The sequence below is a fragment of the Bufo gargarizans genome, unplaced genomic scaffold (genome assembly GCF_014858855.1).
Source record: "Bufo gargarizans isolate SCDJY-AF-19 unplaced genomic scaffold, ASM1485885v1 fragScaff_scaffold_796_pilon:::fragment_2:::debris, whole genome shotgun sequence".
NCBI classification, from domain to species: domain Eukaryota; kingdom Metazoa; phylum Chordata; class Amphibia; order Anura; family Bufonidae; genus Bufo; species Bufo gargarizans.
Genome location: NW_025334189.1, coordinates 277,012 through 292,144, shown reverse-complemented (window position 1 = coordinate 292,144; position 15,133 = coordinate 277,012). Strand labels below are relative to the sequence as shown.

At 44.3% G+C, this 15,133-nt stretch overlaps 1 protein-coding gene across 3 annotated transcripts in view; it reads right to left on the bottom strand.

Moving 5' to 3' along the window:
- FUT9 (fucosyltransferase 9) overlaps window positions 1-2,085 on the bottom strand; it is a 182,852-nt gene extending 180,767 nt beyond the window's left edge. For all 3 annotated transcript variants that reach the window (XM_044273614.1, XM_044273613.1, XM_044273612.1), the window contains exon 1: window positions 1,871-2,085. Coding sequence is in view for 1 of the 3 variants with exons in the window: in XM_044273612.1 (XP_044129547.1) it covers window positions 1,871-1,976 (106 nt within the window). In the remaining 2 variants the exon portion in view is untranslated. The remainder of the gene's footprint in view (window positions 1-1,870) is intronic.
- Between the last annotated feature and the right edge of the window lie 13,048 nt (window positions 2,086-15,133).

Sequence of the window (15,133 nt, the reverse complement as noted above, 5' to 3'; positions counted from 1 at the left end):
TGTGACAGGGGGAGTCTCCCTTTAAAATGTTAGGTTAGTGAATGTGAAGGCAAAATCAAGGTACTGTACAATCAAAGAAGTTCTGCATGTCAAGAAAATAAAACATAAAAGTTACACCATGCTAAAAAATAAAAATAATGATTCATACTTGATTAAGATTTAATTAATAAAGACTTGATTACTATTTAAGAAAATTGTTTCTTTTTGACAGTAAAATCGAAATATGCCACGTGCCTCAGACTGAAACACCCCAGTGCGAAACACACCAATTCACAGTACCAGTCACAATCTAATATTCCAAAGCAGAAATAATTGGCGTTATTCACACAGAGCACAATGGAGACATTATTTTCAAGCCAAATTAGATGTATCAAGAGAAATCATTGAAAAACACCGAACGGTAACTTCCCTCCGGACCCTGAGACTTTCTAAGACTTGGTTGTATTCTTTCTTTTATTACTTTGTAGTTGATTAAAATGCAGGCGTAAAATGATTTTTCAGCACCTGTTTCCAGGGACAGCAGACCACCATAAAAGAGTGGTATCTCAGAGCCCATCCCCAATGGAACAGGCTACCGAAGGGATAGACATGTGCAATAATATAGCTAATATCCAACATAGAGCAGACACAGTAAAGAGAGTCTGTATTCACAAGACTGCATAAAATGATCAATTCAATCAGTACCAATGGGGACAGTAGTGATAATAAACACCACAAAGGAGTCATTAACACAAGGTCTAGCTGAAAGGAGAAGATATAAAATGGGCTATGGTTGACCTATTCCCCACTTGGGCTGCACTAGGGCAGCCTCCTACTACAGACAAGGGGCTCTACAGGGACATTACCTAGAAGTTTGGGATATAACGCATGTCCTGTAGGTCGCTTTGCTGCGTCTTATAGTCCAGACTCACCCACACAGATGGAAATACACCAACCTAAGCTGTGACTTGCATCAAAGTGTGCTGTGCATATAAAAACAGGATCTGCTCATGGCCAGCACTCCCTTTACATGGAGGGAGTGCTGGAAAAAGGTACATGTCAAATGAATGAAATGAACAGAATATTCTTACTATTAATATTTCCTCCTACTACTAGTTGCATGTACTACAGTACATGGGGTGGGGGAGGGTAACAGCTCTTAGGGTCAGCCTGGTGCCACACATTAAGCCATCTTTATTTCTAGGCAGGTCATGTTACCTTTCATATCCCCTTGCCCATTTTTAAAATAATATGTAAATTAATCACAGCTTGGCATACAACACCTTTGCGTAAAATACACATATAAATATATATAAAATAAAAAGTAAACAAATTATAAAAGGCAGAAAACATGGAGAGAGAAGTATTGGTGTCAACCATGACCACTGCAGAGGTGAGGGACACATCCTTGGGTAGATGTTCCTGCTCTGGGGTCCTTTGCCTCTGAAGGTCTAGGAATATGAAGACACATGAGATCAGGTCCAGCTATGAAGAGGACATCTCATGGACCAGACACATGTCCAAAAACTAAAATGCAATACTCCAAGTCCAAACCTCTACATTGGAGGACCAGCACCTCCATTCACAGAACCCCACATAGAAACAGGTAGTTCCATCCTTTCTGACAGGTCATTGCCATCTGCCTTTGCAGAGGTGGCTTCCATGGTCTACATGCATGAGGGTACTGCTGGTTACACTACCCATGGCAGGAGCATACACCACCCAGCCAAACCATGAGCCAACAGTATTGTGCCGGTTCTTCTCACCCCTAGTAGGGCTAGGTCCCACCATGACTGAACAGAGGTGGCATTGCAGCCCTGTCCAATGCCTTGGTCTATACATAGACATGCACCTGACATTGAGGAGTAGCAGAAGACTGGCGAGGGCTTACCACTGAGGAGAGCTGCTGCCCGGTGTCTCCTTCTACATGCGCTGCACGGCATCAACGGGCTCCCAGCTCCCAGAGGTCGGCGCTGCCTCCATCTCTCATCCCTCATCCAGAAACCGTGAGAATGCAGCCAGGTCTGAACCGAGCAGATAGGACTGGGGGACCTGGAGGAGGGAGGAAGGTGCGGGGGCGCGCACTGAGACGGAGCGGGCAATGTGGGCGCGCATCCCCCCAACAGGAGCACTCGGGGACGCACGCGTCGTGGACCTCCAGGCTGAGGGACCTCACCACCGAGAGCCCTGTGTGCCAGGCAGACATTAGGTGTCCGTGCTCGGATGGCCAGCCTGCCAGTCATATGCAGGCTTTGTGTCAGTGCCAACCTGCTCCTTGCGTGTACAGTGCTACTCTGCCAGTCAGATATATGGGAAGTATAAAGGTGCCAACCGTATCGCCAGTGTCTTATAATAATGACAGTGTTCCCCTCCGGTGTACAGTATTTGTGAAAGAGTGCCCAGCCTGCCAGTCTGATAAATACTGTTTATGTACAGATGCCCGATCTAGGGGTATATGTAAAAGATTGTCATACCAGCCATGCCAGTCTCATGTGCAGCCAAATATGCATTGTCTGTGTTGTGGTAACCTGAGTGCCAGTCACATATAATCTGCCTGTTAGGTCAGTGAGGTGTTTTGGTACCCTGCCATCAGTCAGATGTACAGTGATATATTAGGGTACCCTGCCATCAGTCAGATGTACAGTGATATATTAGGGTACCCTGCCATCAGTCAGATGTACAGTGATATATTATGGTACCCTGCCATCAGTCAGATGTACAGTGATATATTAGGGTATCTTGCCATCAGTCAGTTGTACAGTGATATATTATGGTACCCTGCCATCAGTCAGATGTACAGTGATATATTAGGGTACCCTGCCATCAGTCAGATGTACAGTTATATATTATGGTACCCTGCCATCAGTCAGATGTACAGTGATATATTAGGGTACCCTGCCATCAGTCAGATGTACAGTGATATATTAGGGTACCCTGCTATCAGTCAGATGTACAGTGATATATTAGGGTACCCTGCCATCAGTCAGATGTACAGTGATATATTAGGGTATCCTGCTATCAGTCAGATGTACAGTGATATATTATGGTACCCTGCTATCAGTCAGATGTACAGTGATATATTAGAGTACCCTGCTATCAGTCAGATGTACAGTGATATATTAGGGTATCCTGCTATCAGTCAGATGTACAGTGATATATTATGGTACCCTGCTATCAGTCAGTTGTACAGTGATATATTAGAGTACCCTGCTATCAGTCAGATGTACAGTGATATATTAGGGTATGCTGCTATCAGTCAGATGTACAGTGATATATTAGAGTACCCTGCTATCAGTCAGATGTACAGTGATATATTAGGGTACCCTGCCATCAGTCAGATGTACAGTGATATATTAGGGTACCCTGCCATCAGTCAGATATACAGTGATATATTAGGGTATCCTGCTATCAGTCAGATGTACAGTTATATATTATGGTACCCTGCCATCAGTCAGATGTACAGTAATATATTAGGGTATCCTGCCATCAGTCAGATGTACAGTGATATATTAGGGTATCCTGCTATCAGTCAGATGTACAGTGGAATATTATGGTACCCTGCCATCAGTCAGATGTACAGTGATATATTATGGTACCCTGCCATCAGTCAGATGTACAGTGATATATTATGGTACCCTGCCATCAGTCAGATGTACAGTGATATATTAGGGTACCCTGCCATCAGTCAGATGTACAGTGATATATTAGGGTACCCTGCCATTAGTCAGATGTACAGTGATATATTATGGTACGCTGCCATCAGTCAAATGTACAGTGGTATATTATGGTACCCTGCCATGCACAGTGATATATTAGGGTACCCTGCCATCAGTCAGATGTACAGTGATATATTAGGGTACCCTGCTATCAGTCAGATGTACAGTGATATATTAGGGTATCCTGCTATCAGTCAGATGTACAGTGATATATTATGGTATCCTTGCTATCAGTCAGATGTACAGTGATATAATAGGGTATCTTGCCATCAGTCAGATGTTCAGTGATATATTATGGTACCCTGCCATCAGTCAAATGTACAGTGATATATTATGGTACCCTGCCATCAGTCAGATGTACAGTGATATATTAGGGTGCCCTGCCATCAGTCAGATATACAGTGATATATTAGGGTATCCTGCCACCAGTCAGATGTACAGTAATATATTAGGGTATCCTGCCATCAGTCAGTTGTACAGTGATATATTATGGTACCCTGCCATCAGTCAGATATACAGTGATATATTATGGTACCCTGCTATCAGTCAGATGCACAGTGATATATTATGGTACCCTGCCATCAGTCAGATGTACAGTGATATATTTAGGGTATCCTGCCATCAGTCAGTTGTACAGTGATATATTATGGTACCCTGCCATCAGTCAGATGTACAGTGATATATTATGGTACCCTATCAGTCAGATGCACAGTGATATATTATGGTACCCTGCCATCAGTCAGATGTACAGTTATATATTATGGTACCCTGCCATCAGTCAGATGTACAGTGATCTATTAGGGTACCTTGCTATCAGTCAGATGTACAGTGATATATTAGGGTATCCTGCTAGCAGTCAGATGTACAGTGATATATTAGGGTATCCTGCTAGCAGTCAGATGTACAGTGATATATTAGGGTATCTTGCCATCAGTCAGATGTACAGTGATATATTAGGGTATCCTGCTATCAGTCAGATGTACAGTGATATATTAGGGTATCCTGCTATCAGTCAGATATACAGTGGAATATTATGGTACCCTGCCATCAGTCAGATGTACAGTGATATATTATGGTACCCTGCCATCAGTCAGATGTACAGTGATATATTCTGGTACCCTGCCATCAGTCAGATGTACAGTGATATATTAGGGTACCCTGCCATCAGTCAGATGTACAGTGATATATTAGGGTACCCTGCCATTAGTCAGATGTACAGTGATATATTATGGTACGCTGCCATCAGTCAAATGTACAGTGGTATATTATGGTACCCTGCCATGCACAGTGATATATTAGGGTACCCTGCCATCAGTCAGATGTACAGTGATATATTAGGGTACCCTGCTATCAGTAAGATGTACAGTGATATATTAGGGTATCCTGCTATCAGTCAGATGTACAGTGATATATTAGGTATCCTTGCTATCAGTCAGATGTACAGTGATATATTAGGGTATCTTGCCATCAGTCAGATGTTCAGTGATATATTATGGTACCCTGCCATCAGTCAAATGTACAGTGATATATTATGGTACCCTGCCATCAGTCAGATGTACAGTGATATATTATGGTACCCTGCCATCAGTCAAATGCACAGTGATATATTATGGTACCCTGACATCAGTCAGATGTACAGTGATATATTATAATACCCTGCCATCAGTCAAATGTACAGTGACATATTATGGTACCCTGCCATCAGTCAGATGTACAGTGATATATTAGGGTACCTTGCCATCAGTCAGATGTACAGTGATATATTATGGTACCCTGCCATCAGTCAGATGTACAGTGATATATTATGGTACCCTGCCATCAGTCAGATGTACAGTGATCTATAAGGGTATCCTGCCATCAGTCAGATGTACAGTGATCTATTAGGGCAGTGTATCCCAACCAGTGTGCCTCCAGCTGTTGCAAAACTACAACTCCCAGCATGCCTGGACAGCCTTTGGCTGTGCGGGCATGCTGGGAGTTGTAGTTTTGCAACAGCTGGAGGCACACTGGTTGGGAAACACTGTATTAGGGAACCCTGCTATCAATCAGATGTACAGTGATATATTAGGGTATCCTGCTATCAGTCAGATGTACAGTGATATATTAGGGTATCCTGCTATCAGTCAGATGTACAGTGATATATTAGGGTATCCTGCTATCAGTCAGATGTACAGTGATATATTAGGGTATCCTGCCATCAGTCAGATGTACAGTGATATATTAGGGTACCCTGCCATCAGTCAGATGTACAGTGATATATTAGGGTACCCTGCCATCAGTCAGATGTAAAGTGATATATTAGGGTATCCTGCCATCAGTCAGATGTACAGTGATATATTAGGGTACCCTGCCATCAGTCAGATATACAGTGATATATTAGGGTACCCTGCCATCAGTCAGATGTACAGTGATATATTAGGGTACCCTGCCATCAGTTAGATGTACAGTGATATATTAGGATACCCTGCCATCAGTCAGATGTACAGTGATATATTAGGGTACGCTGCTATCAGTCAGATGTACAGTGATATATTAGGATACCCTGCTATCAGTCAGATGTACAGTGATATATTATGGTACCCTGCTATCAGTCAGATGTACAGTGATATATTAGGGTACCCTGCCATCAGTCAGATGTACAGTGATATATTAGGGTACGCTGCTATCAGTCAGATGTACAGTGATATATTAGGGTACCCTGCTATCAGTCAGATGTACAGTGATATATTATGGTACCCTGCTATCAGTCAGATGTACAGTGATATATTAGGGTACCCTGCCATCAGTCAGATGTACAGTGATATATTAGGGTACGCTGCTATCAGTCAGATGTACAGTGATATATTAGGGTACCCTGCTATCAGTCAGATGTACAGTGATATATTAGGGTATCCTGCTATCAGTCAGATGTACAGTGATCTATTAGGGTACCCTGCCATCAGTCAGATGTACAGTGATATATTAGGGTACGCTGCTATCAGTCAGATGTACAGTGATATATTAGGGTACCCTGCTATCAGTCAGATGTACAGTGATATATTAGGGTATCCTGCTATCAGTCAGATGTACAGTTATATATTAGGGTACCCTGCCATCAGTCAGATGTACAGTGATATATTAGGGTACCCTGCCATCAGTCAGATGTACAGTGATATATTAGGGTATCCTGCTATCAGTCAGATGTACAGTGATATATTAGGGTACCCTGCCATCAGTCAAATGTACAGTGATATATTATGGTACCCTGCCATCAGTCAGATGTACAGTGACATATTATGGTACCCTGCCATCAGTTAGATGTACAGTGATTTATTAGGATATACTGCCATCAGTCAGATGTACAGTGAGGTACCCTGTCATCACTGCAAAGAAAAAAAGGGGGTCAGTCAGCACATCCCAATGAGCAGGGGCACGTTGCTATGGCTGAAAACACAAAATAGAACAAAGCATACAATGCAATTGCTAATGCTATACTTATAAATTAGAGATGCTTGGCAAATACATTTTGTACAAAATTATTTGAGCCCGTCTGCCACACGTCAAGGCAATCTCTGTAAGACAGGTTCCTAACACTAAATTCTACCTGTTATGTACCATGATGGCCACCATATAATTCAGCGAGTGTAGGTTCCACATGCATGCTGGGCCCACTTAAATTTTTATCATCTTTGGTGCCAAAATGGCCTCCATTATATCCAGGGAATGCAGGTACCAACATGCATGCTGAGCCCACTCCACACCTCTCCTGGTGCCAAATGGCCACCAACGAATGCAATAAGAGTCCACCCTATATCTCTCCTGGTGCCAGATGGCTTCCAGTCAGTGAGAGGGAGCAGGCTAAGCTATATACTCACACTAATTAAAATCTGCCTATGGGGCAGACAGGCTGGTCAGGAGTGCACGACTAAGGTGTCAGCCACACCTCCAGTACAAACTGCAAAGAAAAAGAGGGTCAGTCAGCACATCCCAATGCGCAGGGGCACGTTGCTATGGCTGAAAATACAACATAGAACAAAACATACAATGCAACAGCACTGTGCAAACCAAATAAAGTACAAAAATGCATTATAATTGCTAATGCTATGCTTATAAATTAGAGATGCTTGGCAAATACATTTTGTATAAAATTATTTGAACCCGTCTGCCACACGGGTCATATGCTATCAGTCATATCTACAGTGAGGTGTTAGGGTACCCTGCCAACAGACAGATGTACAGTGAGGTGTTAGGGTACCCTGCCATCAGTTGGATGTACAGTGATGTGTTAGGGTGCTCTGCCAGCAGTTAGATGTACAGTGAGGTGTTAGGGTACCCTGACATCAGTCAGATGTACATTGAGGTTTTAGGGTACCCTATCATCAGTTAGATGTACAGTGATGTGTTAGGGTATCCTGCTATCAGTCATATCTACAGTGAGGTGTTAGGGTACCCTGCCATCAGTTAGATGCACAGTAATGTGTTAGGGTATGCTGCTATCAGTCATATATACAGTGAGGTGTTAGGGTACCCTGCTATCAGTAATATATACAGTTGGGTGTTAAAGTACCCTGCCAACAGGCAGATGTACAGTGAGGTGTTAGGGTACCCTGCCATCAGTTGGATGTACAGTGATGTGTTAGGGTATCCTGCTATCAGTCATATCTACAGTGAGGTGTTAAAGTACCTTGCCAGCAGTCAGATGTACAGTGAGGTGTTAGGGTACCCTGCCACCAGTCAGATGTACAGTGATGTGTTAGGATATCCTGCTGTCAGTCATATTTACAGTGAGGTGTTAGGGTACCCTGCCATCAGTCAGATGTACAGTGAGGTGTTAGGGTATCCTGCTATCAGTCAGATGTACAGTGATGTGTTAGGGTATCCTGCTATCAGTCATATCTACAGTGAGGTGTTAGGGTACCCTGCCAGCAGTCAGATGTACAGTGATGTGTTAGGGTATCCTGCTATCAGTCATATCTACAGTGAGGTGTTAGGGTACCCTGCCATCAGTCAGATGTACAGTGAGGTGTTAGGGTACTCTGCCAACAGACAGATGTACAGTGAGGTGTTAGGGTACCCTGCCATCAGTTTGATGTACAGTGATGTGTTAGGGTATTCTACTATCAGTCATATCTACAATGAGGTGTTAGGGTCCTGCCATCAGTCATATGCACAGTAATGTATTAAGGTACCCTGCCAGCAGTTAGATGTACAGTGAGGTGTTAGGGTACCCTGCCATCAGTCAGATGTACATTGAGGTGTTAGGGTACCCTATCATCAGTTAGATGTACAGTGATGTGTTAGGGTATCCTGCTATCAGTTATATCTACAGAGAGGTGTTAGGGTACCTTGCCATCAATCAGATGTACAGTGATGTGTTAGGGTTTCCTGCTATCAGTCATATCTACAGTGAGGTGTTAGGGTACCCTGCTATCAGTCAGATGTACAGTAATGTGTTAGGGTATCCTGCTATCAGTTATATCTACATAGAGGTGTTAGGGTACCCTGCCAGCAGTCAGATGTACAGTGAGGTGTTAGGGTACTCTGCCAACAGACAGATGTACAGTGAGGTGTTAGGGTACCCTGCCATCAGTTAGATGTACAGTGATATGTTAGGTTATCCTGCTATCCATCATATCTACAGCTGCTCGCTTATGAGAAAACATGGCGCATGGCGCACCGCCATGTTCGGTGGCCAGAGTCAGTGGAGAAGGAGGAACCCCTCCCTCTTATGACGCAGCCGCCACAGAGTCCAATAAGCTGCCCGCACCACTGCCACCAATGAATGTCTGACTAACATTAAAGCAGGAGGATGGACAGGGGAGGGTTTACCGCTGCGGCGTCTCAGCAGCGGTAGCAGCCTCCTCCTCCTAAGTGTCTTGCCCTTCTGTATCTGTATTAAAGGTTAATTATCATTAGTGGCGCAGTGTGCCCCCCCCCCCAGTATTAAATTCATTGGTGGCAGTGGCCACAGGGTCCCCCCCCCCCCAACCTAAGTCATTTAATTGGTGGGAGTGGCAGTTCTGATCGGAGCCCCAGCAGTGTAATCGCGGGGCTCTGATCGGTTACCAGGGCAGCCAGGGCGCTACTGTAGCTCCCTGGTAAGCTCCCTGCTGCTCTGTGCACTATGCACAGGGCAGCAGGGAGAGTGTGTTGTCCTATTCACCCTGATAGAGCTCTATTAGTGTGAATAGGGAATATTGGTATAAGTTATTGGCTATCGGCCTGAAAGTTCACAGGTTATCGGTATCGGCTCTAAAAAATTGATATCGGTCGATCCCTATTAGGATACCACGTTGTCAGTCAGATAGACAGTGCTTGTAGATGGAGCTTGCACTTTGAATGATAGTGAGGAGGTCCTTGCTGGGTAACTGCCCTGTGGCTCAGAGGGGACACAAATAGATTGGTTTGTTATTCTCTGGTTGGTAATTTGCAGTTTCTGCCCACAGATTCTGAGGGAAGGAATGGTTAGCCTGACGTATCTGGGCTGCGATTCTGTAATGCTTGTACAGTGTACAGTTGTATTTGAACATCCAATAGAGATACAATATTTCTAGCATCTAGAGGTAGTGCTGCAGTATTACAACAGTGCCTTGTATCCTAGAATTTCAGCATAGCTTTGTTTTCATCTGTTTGATGCCCACTGCCTGAACTGATCCGATGTCACCATAAGGCCTCCTGCACACAACTGTATGGTTTTACGGTTCATTTTATACGAATCCGTTGTTCAGTTTTTTTGTTTCCGTGGTGCTTTCGTTTCCGTTCCGTTTTTATAAATAAACATATCCGTATGGTTTCAGCACATGATCGCAAACGGAAGAAAAAAAGGTGTGAACATCATTTTTGAACACATCCCCTTTTTCACTCCCCTTATTTAACTTGGTGATGTGATAGTTGTTACTCCACTTTCAGCAGCTTGTTGCAGCATTGAGCGCGTACTTGGAATCCTGTGTTTGGCAGACACTGGATTCTGGCTACAATTTTCTGCTGTATCATGGCTGAGGAGGAACTGGTTCTCTTGTGCTGGCTGCTTTCTTGGGAACACGAACAGCAACCAACTCTGCTGAACGTGGAACCGAGGAGGAGGAGGCATTGGGTTCACCCAATTGTCTCTCAGCAGCTCAGGAAGGGTCACTTCCACACGCTGTACACAGGGCCGTCTTTAACAAGGGGCAAAATGGGCAGCTGCCTCTTGAGCCCTGCTAGCCACTGCCCCGGGTTTCAGGCTGTTAGCTACACAGGGGGTGCTGCCATGCCATGCCTGCCGGCGCTCCAGGCAGCGTACTGTGAGAGCTTTGATTCTCTAGGACCTTAGATGACATCATCACCATGTGACCAGTAACCTAGCAATTTTACTAGTCACATGGCTATGAGGTCATCAAGGTCCTTTCTACCAAGAGTGTTGTGGCCGAAGTTTGCCTTAACTGTGGAGCTTTTTTTTGAAGATTACATCAAAAAAATGTGACAGGGGCTGTTATGCTAATATACTGTAAACTACTGTATAGTGTGGGGGCCTGTATACTGTAGGGGCCTGTATACTGTGGGGGGCTGTATACTGTGGGGGCCTGTATACTATGGGGGGCTGTATACTGTGGAGTGTTATACTGCTGTACTGTATAGTGTGGGGGGCTGTATACTGTATATTGTAGAGTGCTATACTGCTGTACTGTATACTGTGGGGGGCTGTATAGTGTAGGGGGCTGTATACTGTGGGTGCTGTATATTGTGGAGTGCTATACTGCTGTACTGTATACTGTGGGGGGCTGTATACTGTGGGTGCTGTATATTGTGGAGTGCTATACTGCTGTACTGTGTAGTGTGGGGGGCTGTATAGTGTGGGGTGCTGTATTGTGTATAGTTTGGGGTGCTGTATACGGTGAGGTGCTATAATGCTCTACTGTATACTGGGAGGTGTTGTATACTGTGGGGTGCTGTATACTGTGGGCTGCTATACTGCTCTACTATATACTGTGGGGTACTGTATAGTGTGGGGTGCTATACTACATACTGTGTGGTGCTGTATACTATAGGGTGCTATACTGCATACCGTGGGTTGCTGTATACTATAGGGTGCTATACTGCATACTGTGGGGTGCTGGGGTGCACTGTAACGCTAGGGTGAGCCAAGCCCTTGTCTCCTTCCTGCAGAGCGGTGCCCACTTCCAGCCCAGAGCACTGATCCTGAGCCGCTGGAGTCTTCAGAACTGGAAGCATTTACAGTCATTCACTGTACTCTACCAGGTGTGTGGATTTTTTGTGTGTGTGTTGTGGTGAAGGGCGTGATTGCCTGCTAAGGTGTGGGAAGGCGGGATCCAGGGGGCCCAAGTAAATTTTTGCCCAGGGTCCAATCAATATTAAAGACGGCCCTGGCTGTACATGGATCTGCGACAGCATCCTGAGAAATTTCATGGGTATTGTCGTACGTCTGTGAGCAGCTTTGCTTTGTTGTTAGCCTCTCTGTGTCCTGGCCTCACCCACCAGGACACAAATATGAGGCGCTGCATTTCTCCAGAGGAACGGCTCATCGTCACGTTGAGGTATGTATATTTGATATGATTTATATGTTTGTGTGATAGTTTAGATGCAATGTGATTATAAGTATATATATTAGTAGGAAATTGTTGTTGCTATAGAACAGGCATGCTCAACCTGCGGCATGCCCGAACAGCCTACAACAGGGCATTGTGGGAGTTGTAGTTTTACAACAGCTGGAGGGCCGAAGGTTTAGCATGCCTGTTATAGTATATATGTGTTGCAATACTGTTTTTATGTTTGTGTGTTCCAGATTTGGAAAGGTTCTCTAAACCAGCTATTAACCTAATCATCTGAATCAACTAATTAACTCTAAACACCTGCAAAAGATTCCTGAGGCTTTTAAAAACTCCCAGCCTGGTTCATTACTGAAAACCGCAATCATGGGTAAGACTGCCGACCTGACTGCTGTCCAGAAGGCCATCATTGACACCCTCAAGCAAGAGGGTAAGACACAGAAAGAAATTTCTGAACGAATAGGCTGTTCCCAGAGGGCTGTATCAAGGCACCTCAGTGGGAAGTCTGTGGGAAGGAAAAAGTGTGGCAGAAAATGCTGAACAACGAGAAGAGGTGACCGGACCCTGAGGAAGATTGTGGAGAAGGACCGATTCTAGACCTTGGGGGACCTGCGGAAGCAGTGGACTGAGTCTGGAGTAGAAACATCCAGAGCCACCGTGTACAGGCGTGTGCAGGAAATGGGCTACAGGTGCCGCATTCCCCAGGTCAAGCCACTTTTGAACCAGAAACAGCGGCAGAAGCGCCTGACCTGGGCTACAGAGAAGCAGCACTGGACTGTTGCATGTCATTCGGAAATCAAGGTGCCAGAGTCTGGAGGAAGACTGGGGAGAGGGAAATGCCAAAATGCCTGAAGTCCAGTGTCAAGTACCCACAGTCAGTGATAGTCTGGGGTGCCATGTCAGCTGCGGGTGTTGGTCCACTGTGTTTTATCAAGGGCAGGGTCAATGCAGCTAGCTATCAGGAGATTTTGGAGCACTTCATGCTTCCATCTGCTGAAAAGCTTTATGGAGATGAAGATTTCATTTTTCAGCACGACCTGGCACCTGCTCACAGTGCCAAAACCACTGGTAAATGGTTTACTGACCATGGTATTACTGGGCTCAATTGGCCTGCCAACTCTCCTGACCTGAACCCCATAGAGAATCTGTGGAATATTGGGAAGAGAAAGTTGAGAGACGCAAGACCCAACACTCTGGATGAGCTTAAGGCCGCTATCGAAGCATCCTGGGCCTCCATAACACCTCAGCAGTGCCACAGGCTGATTGCCTCCATGCCACGCCGCATTGAAGCAGTCATTTCTGCAAAAGGATTCCCGACCAAGTATTGAGTGCAGAACTGAACAGAATTATTTGAAGGTTGACTTTTTTTGTATTAAAAACACTTTTCTTTTATTGGTCGGATGAAATATGCTAATTTTTTTAGATAGGAATTTGGGGTTTTCATGAGCTGTATGCCAAAATCATCAATATTAAAACAATAAAAGGCTTGAACTACTTCAGTTGTGTGTAATGAATCTAAAATATATGAAAGTCTAATGTTTATCAGTACATTACAGAAAATAATGAACTTTATCATAATATGCTAATTTTTTTAGAAGGACCTGTATGTATATTGTGCAGTAAATCTAATTTTATATGTGCCACTTGTGCAGGGGGTGGGAGACTAGGGGCCCACCTTGCTCAGGGGCCCACCGGGGGATTCCCCTGTACCCCTGTGGGCCAGTCCGAGCCTGGCTCCATTTGTTATCGTGGCTGATGAAGGATTTGCTTTGGCCCCACATGTCATGTGACCCTTCCCCAGACACAACCTGGATGACAGCCGACGTACCTATGTATTGTGTGTTGAAGTTGCATAATGTTTATCTACATGTAACAGTTTTTATCATTCTTTATGCCTGCAGAGCACTTAAAGACGCTGTCCATTGTCCTGCCATTGGAGGTTATACCAGCACTTAGAAGATTTGGCTTTTTCATACAATTTCCATATATATGTTTGTTGTTTACTACAGGAATGTCCACACCACAGTCCTCCAGCTGTAGAAAAACTTATTTTTCCTGCATGTGTGGACATACAACAGTTATTCAGACATGCAGGGAGTTCTAATTTTCTAACAGCTGTAGTGTGGCAGGTTGAGCATAGCTGTCCAAAAGTATATGTACATCCCTAGTTGTAATAATGTACCAAATAAAAACAATATATGTGTATTCTGTCACTATTCTTCTTATATGTGAATAAACATTTTCATGTTGTAATATTGGTATGTATGTGCAATATGAAATAAAAGTCGACACATAGATTTTTGCTTATTAAAGTATATTTTTATCAATGCAAATAAACGAAAACGGCTTAACAATCAGCCAATTTAAAAAAAAACTAATGTAAATATAACATTAAATGTCCATTAGGTCCCTCAAAATAGACCCAGGACCAGTTGGACGAGGTCCATCTGCATTACTTGCACTTGTGTTGCTCATTGTGGGCCCTGGATATTGTGGCCGTGGCATAAACTGGGATTCTTGCTGAATAAATAGACTGGGAATATGAGATTGGCCAACGAGGTGGTTGGACCATACTGGGCCCAGGTTGGGGTTCTTTTGTTCACCTAAATGCGGGTTACTACAGGTTTTCTACCCAACTCACAAGTTCATGGGGTTAAGTGGCATTTTTAAAATTGTCGCCACTGACCCCATGATATCAATAAATCAGGGTTTGTTTATAGGAAACCAGATCTTCGATAAGAGGAGCAAGACCACAGAGCATCCTCTCCTCCTTTCCTTCCGTCTCTGCCTCAAATAGTCAAGCACCTGAGTTTGAATCAGGGCTTGAGTATTTGAGGCAGAGACGGCAGTGTCAGTTGCCCCCCTTTTTCCCTGTGGCTGCCTTTTTGTGGGCTCAGGGCTTGATTGTATGGC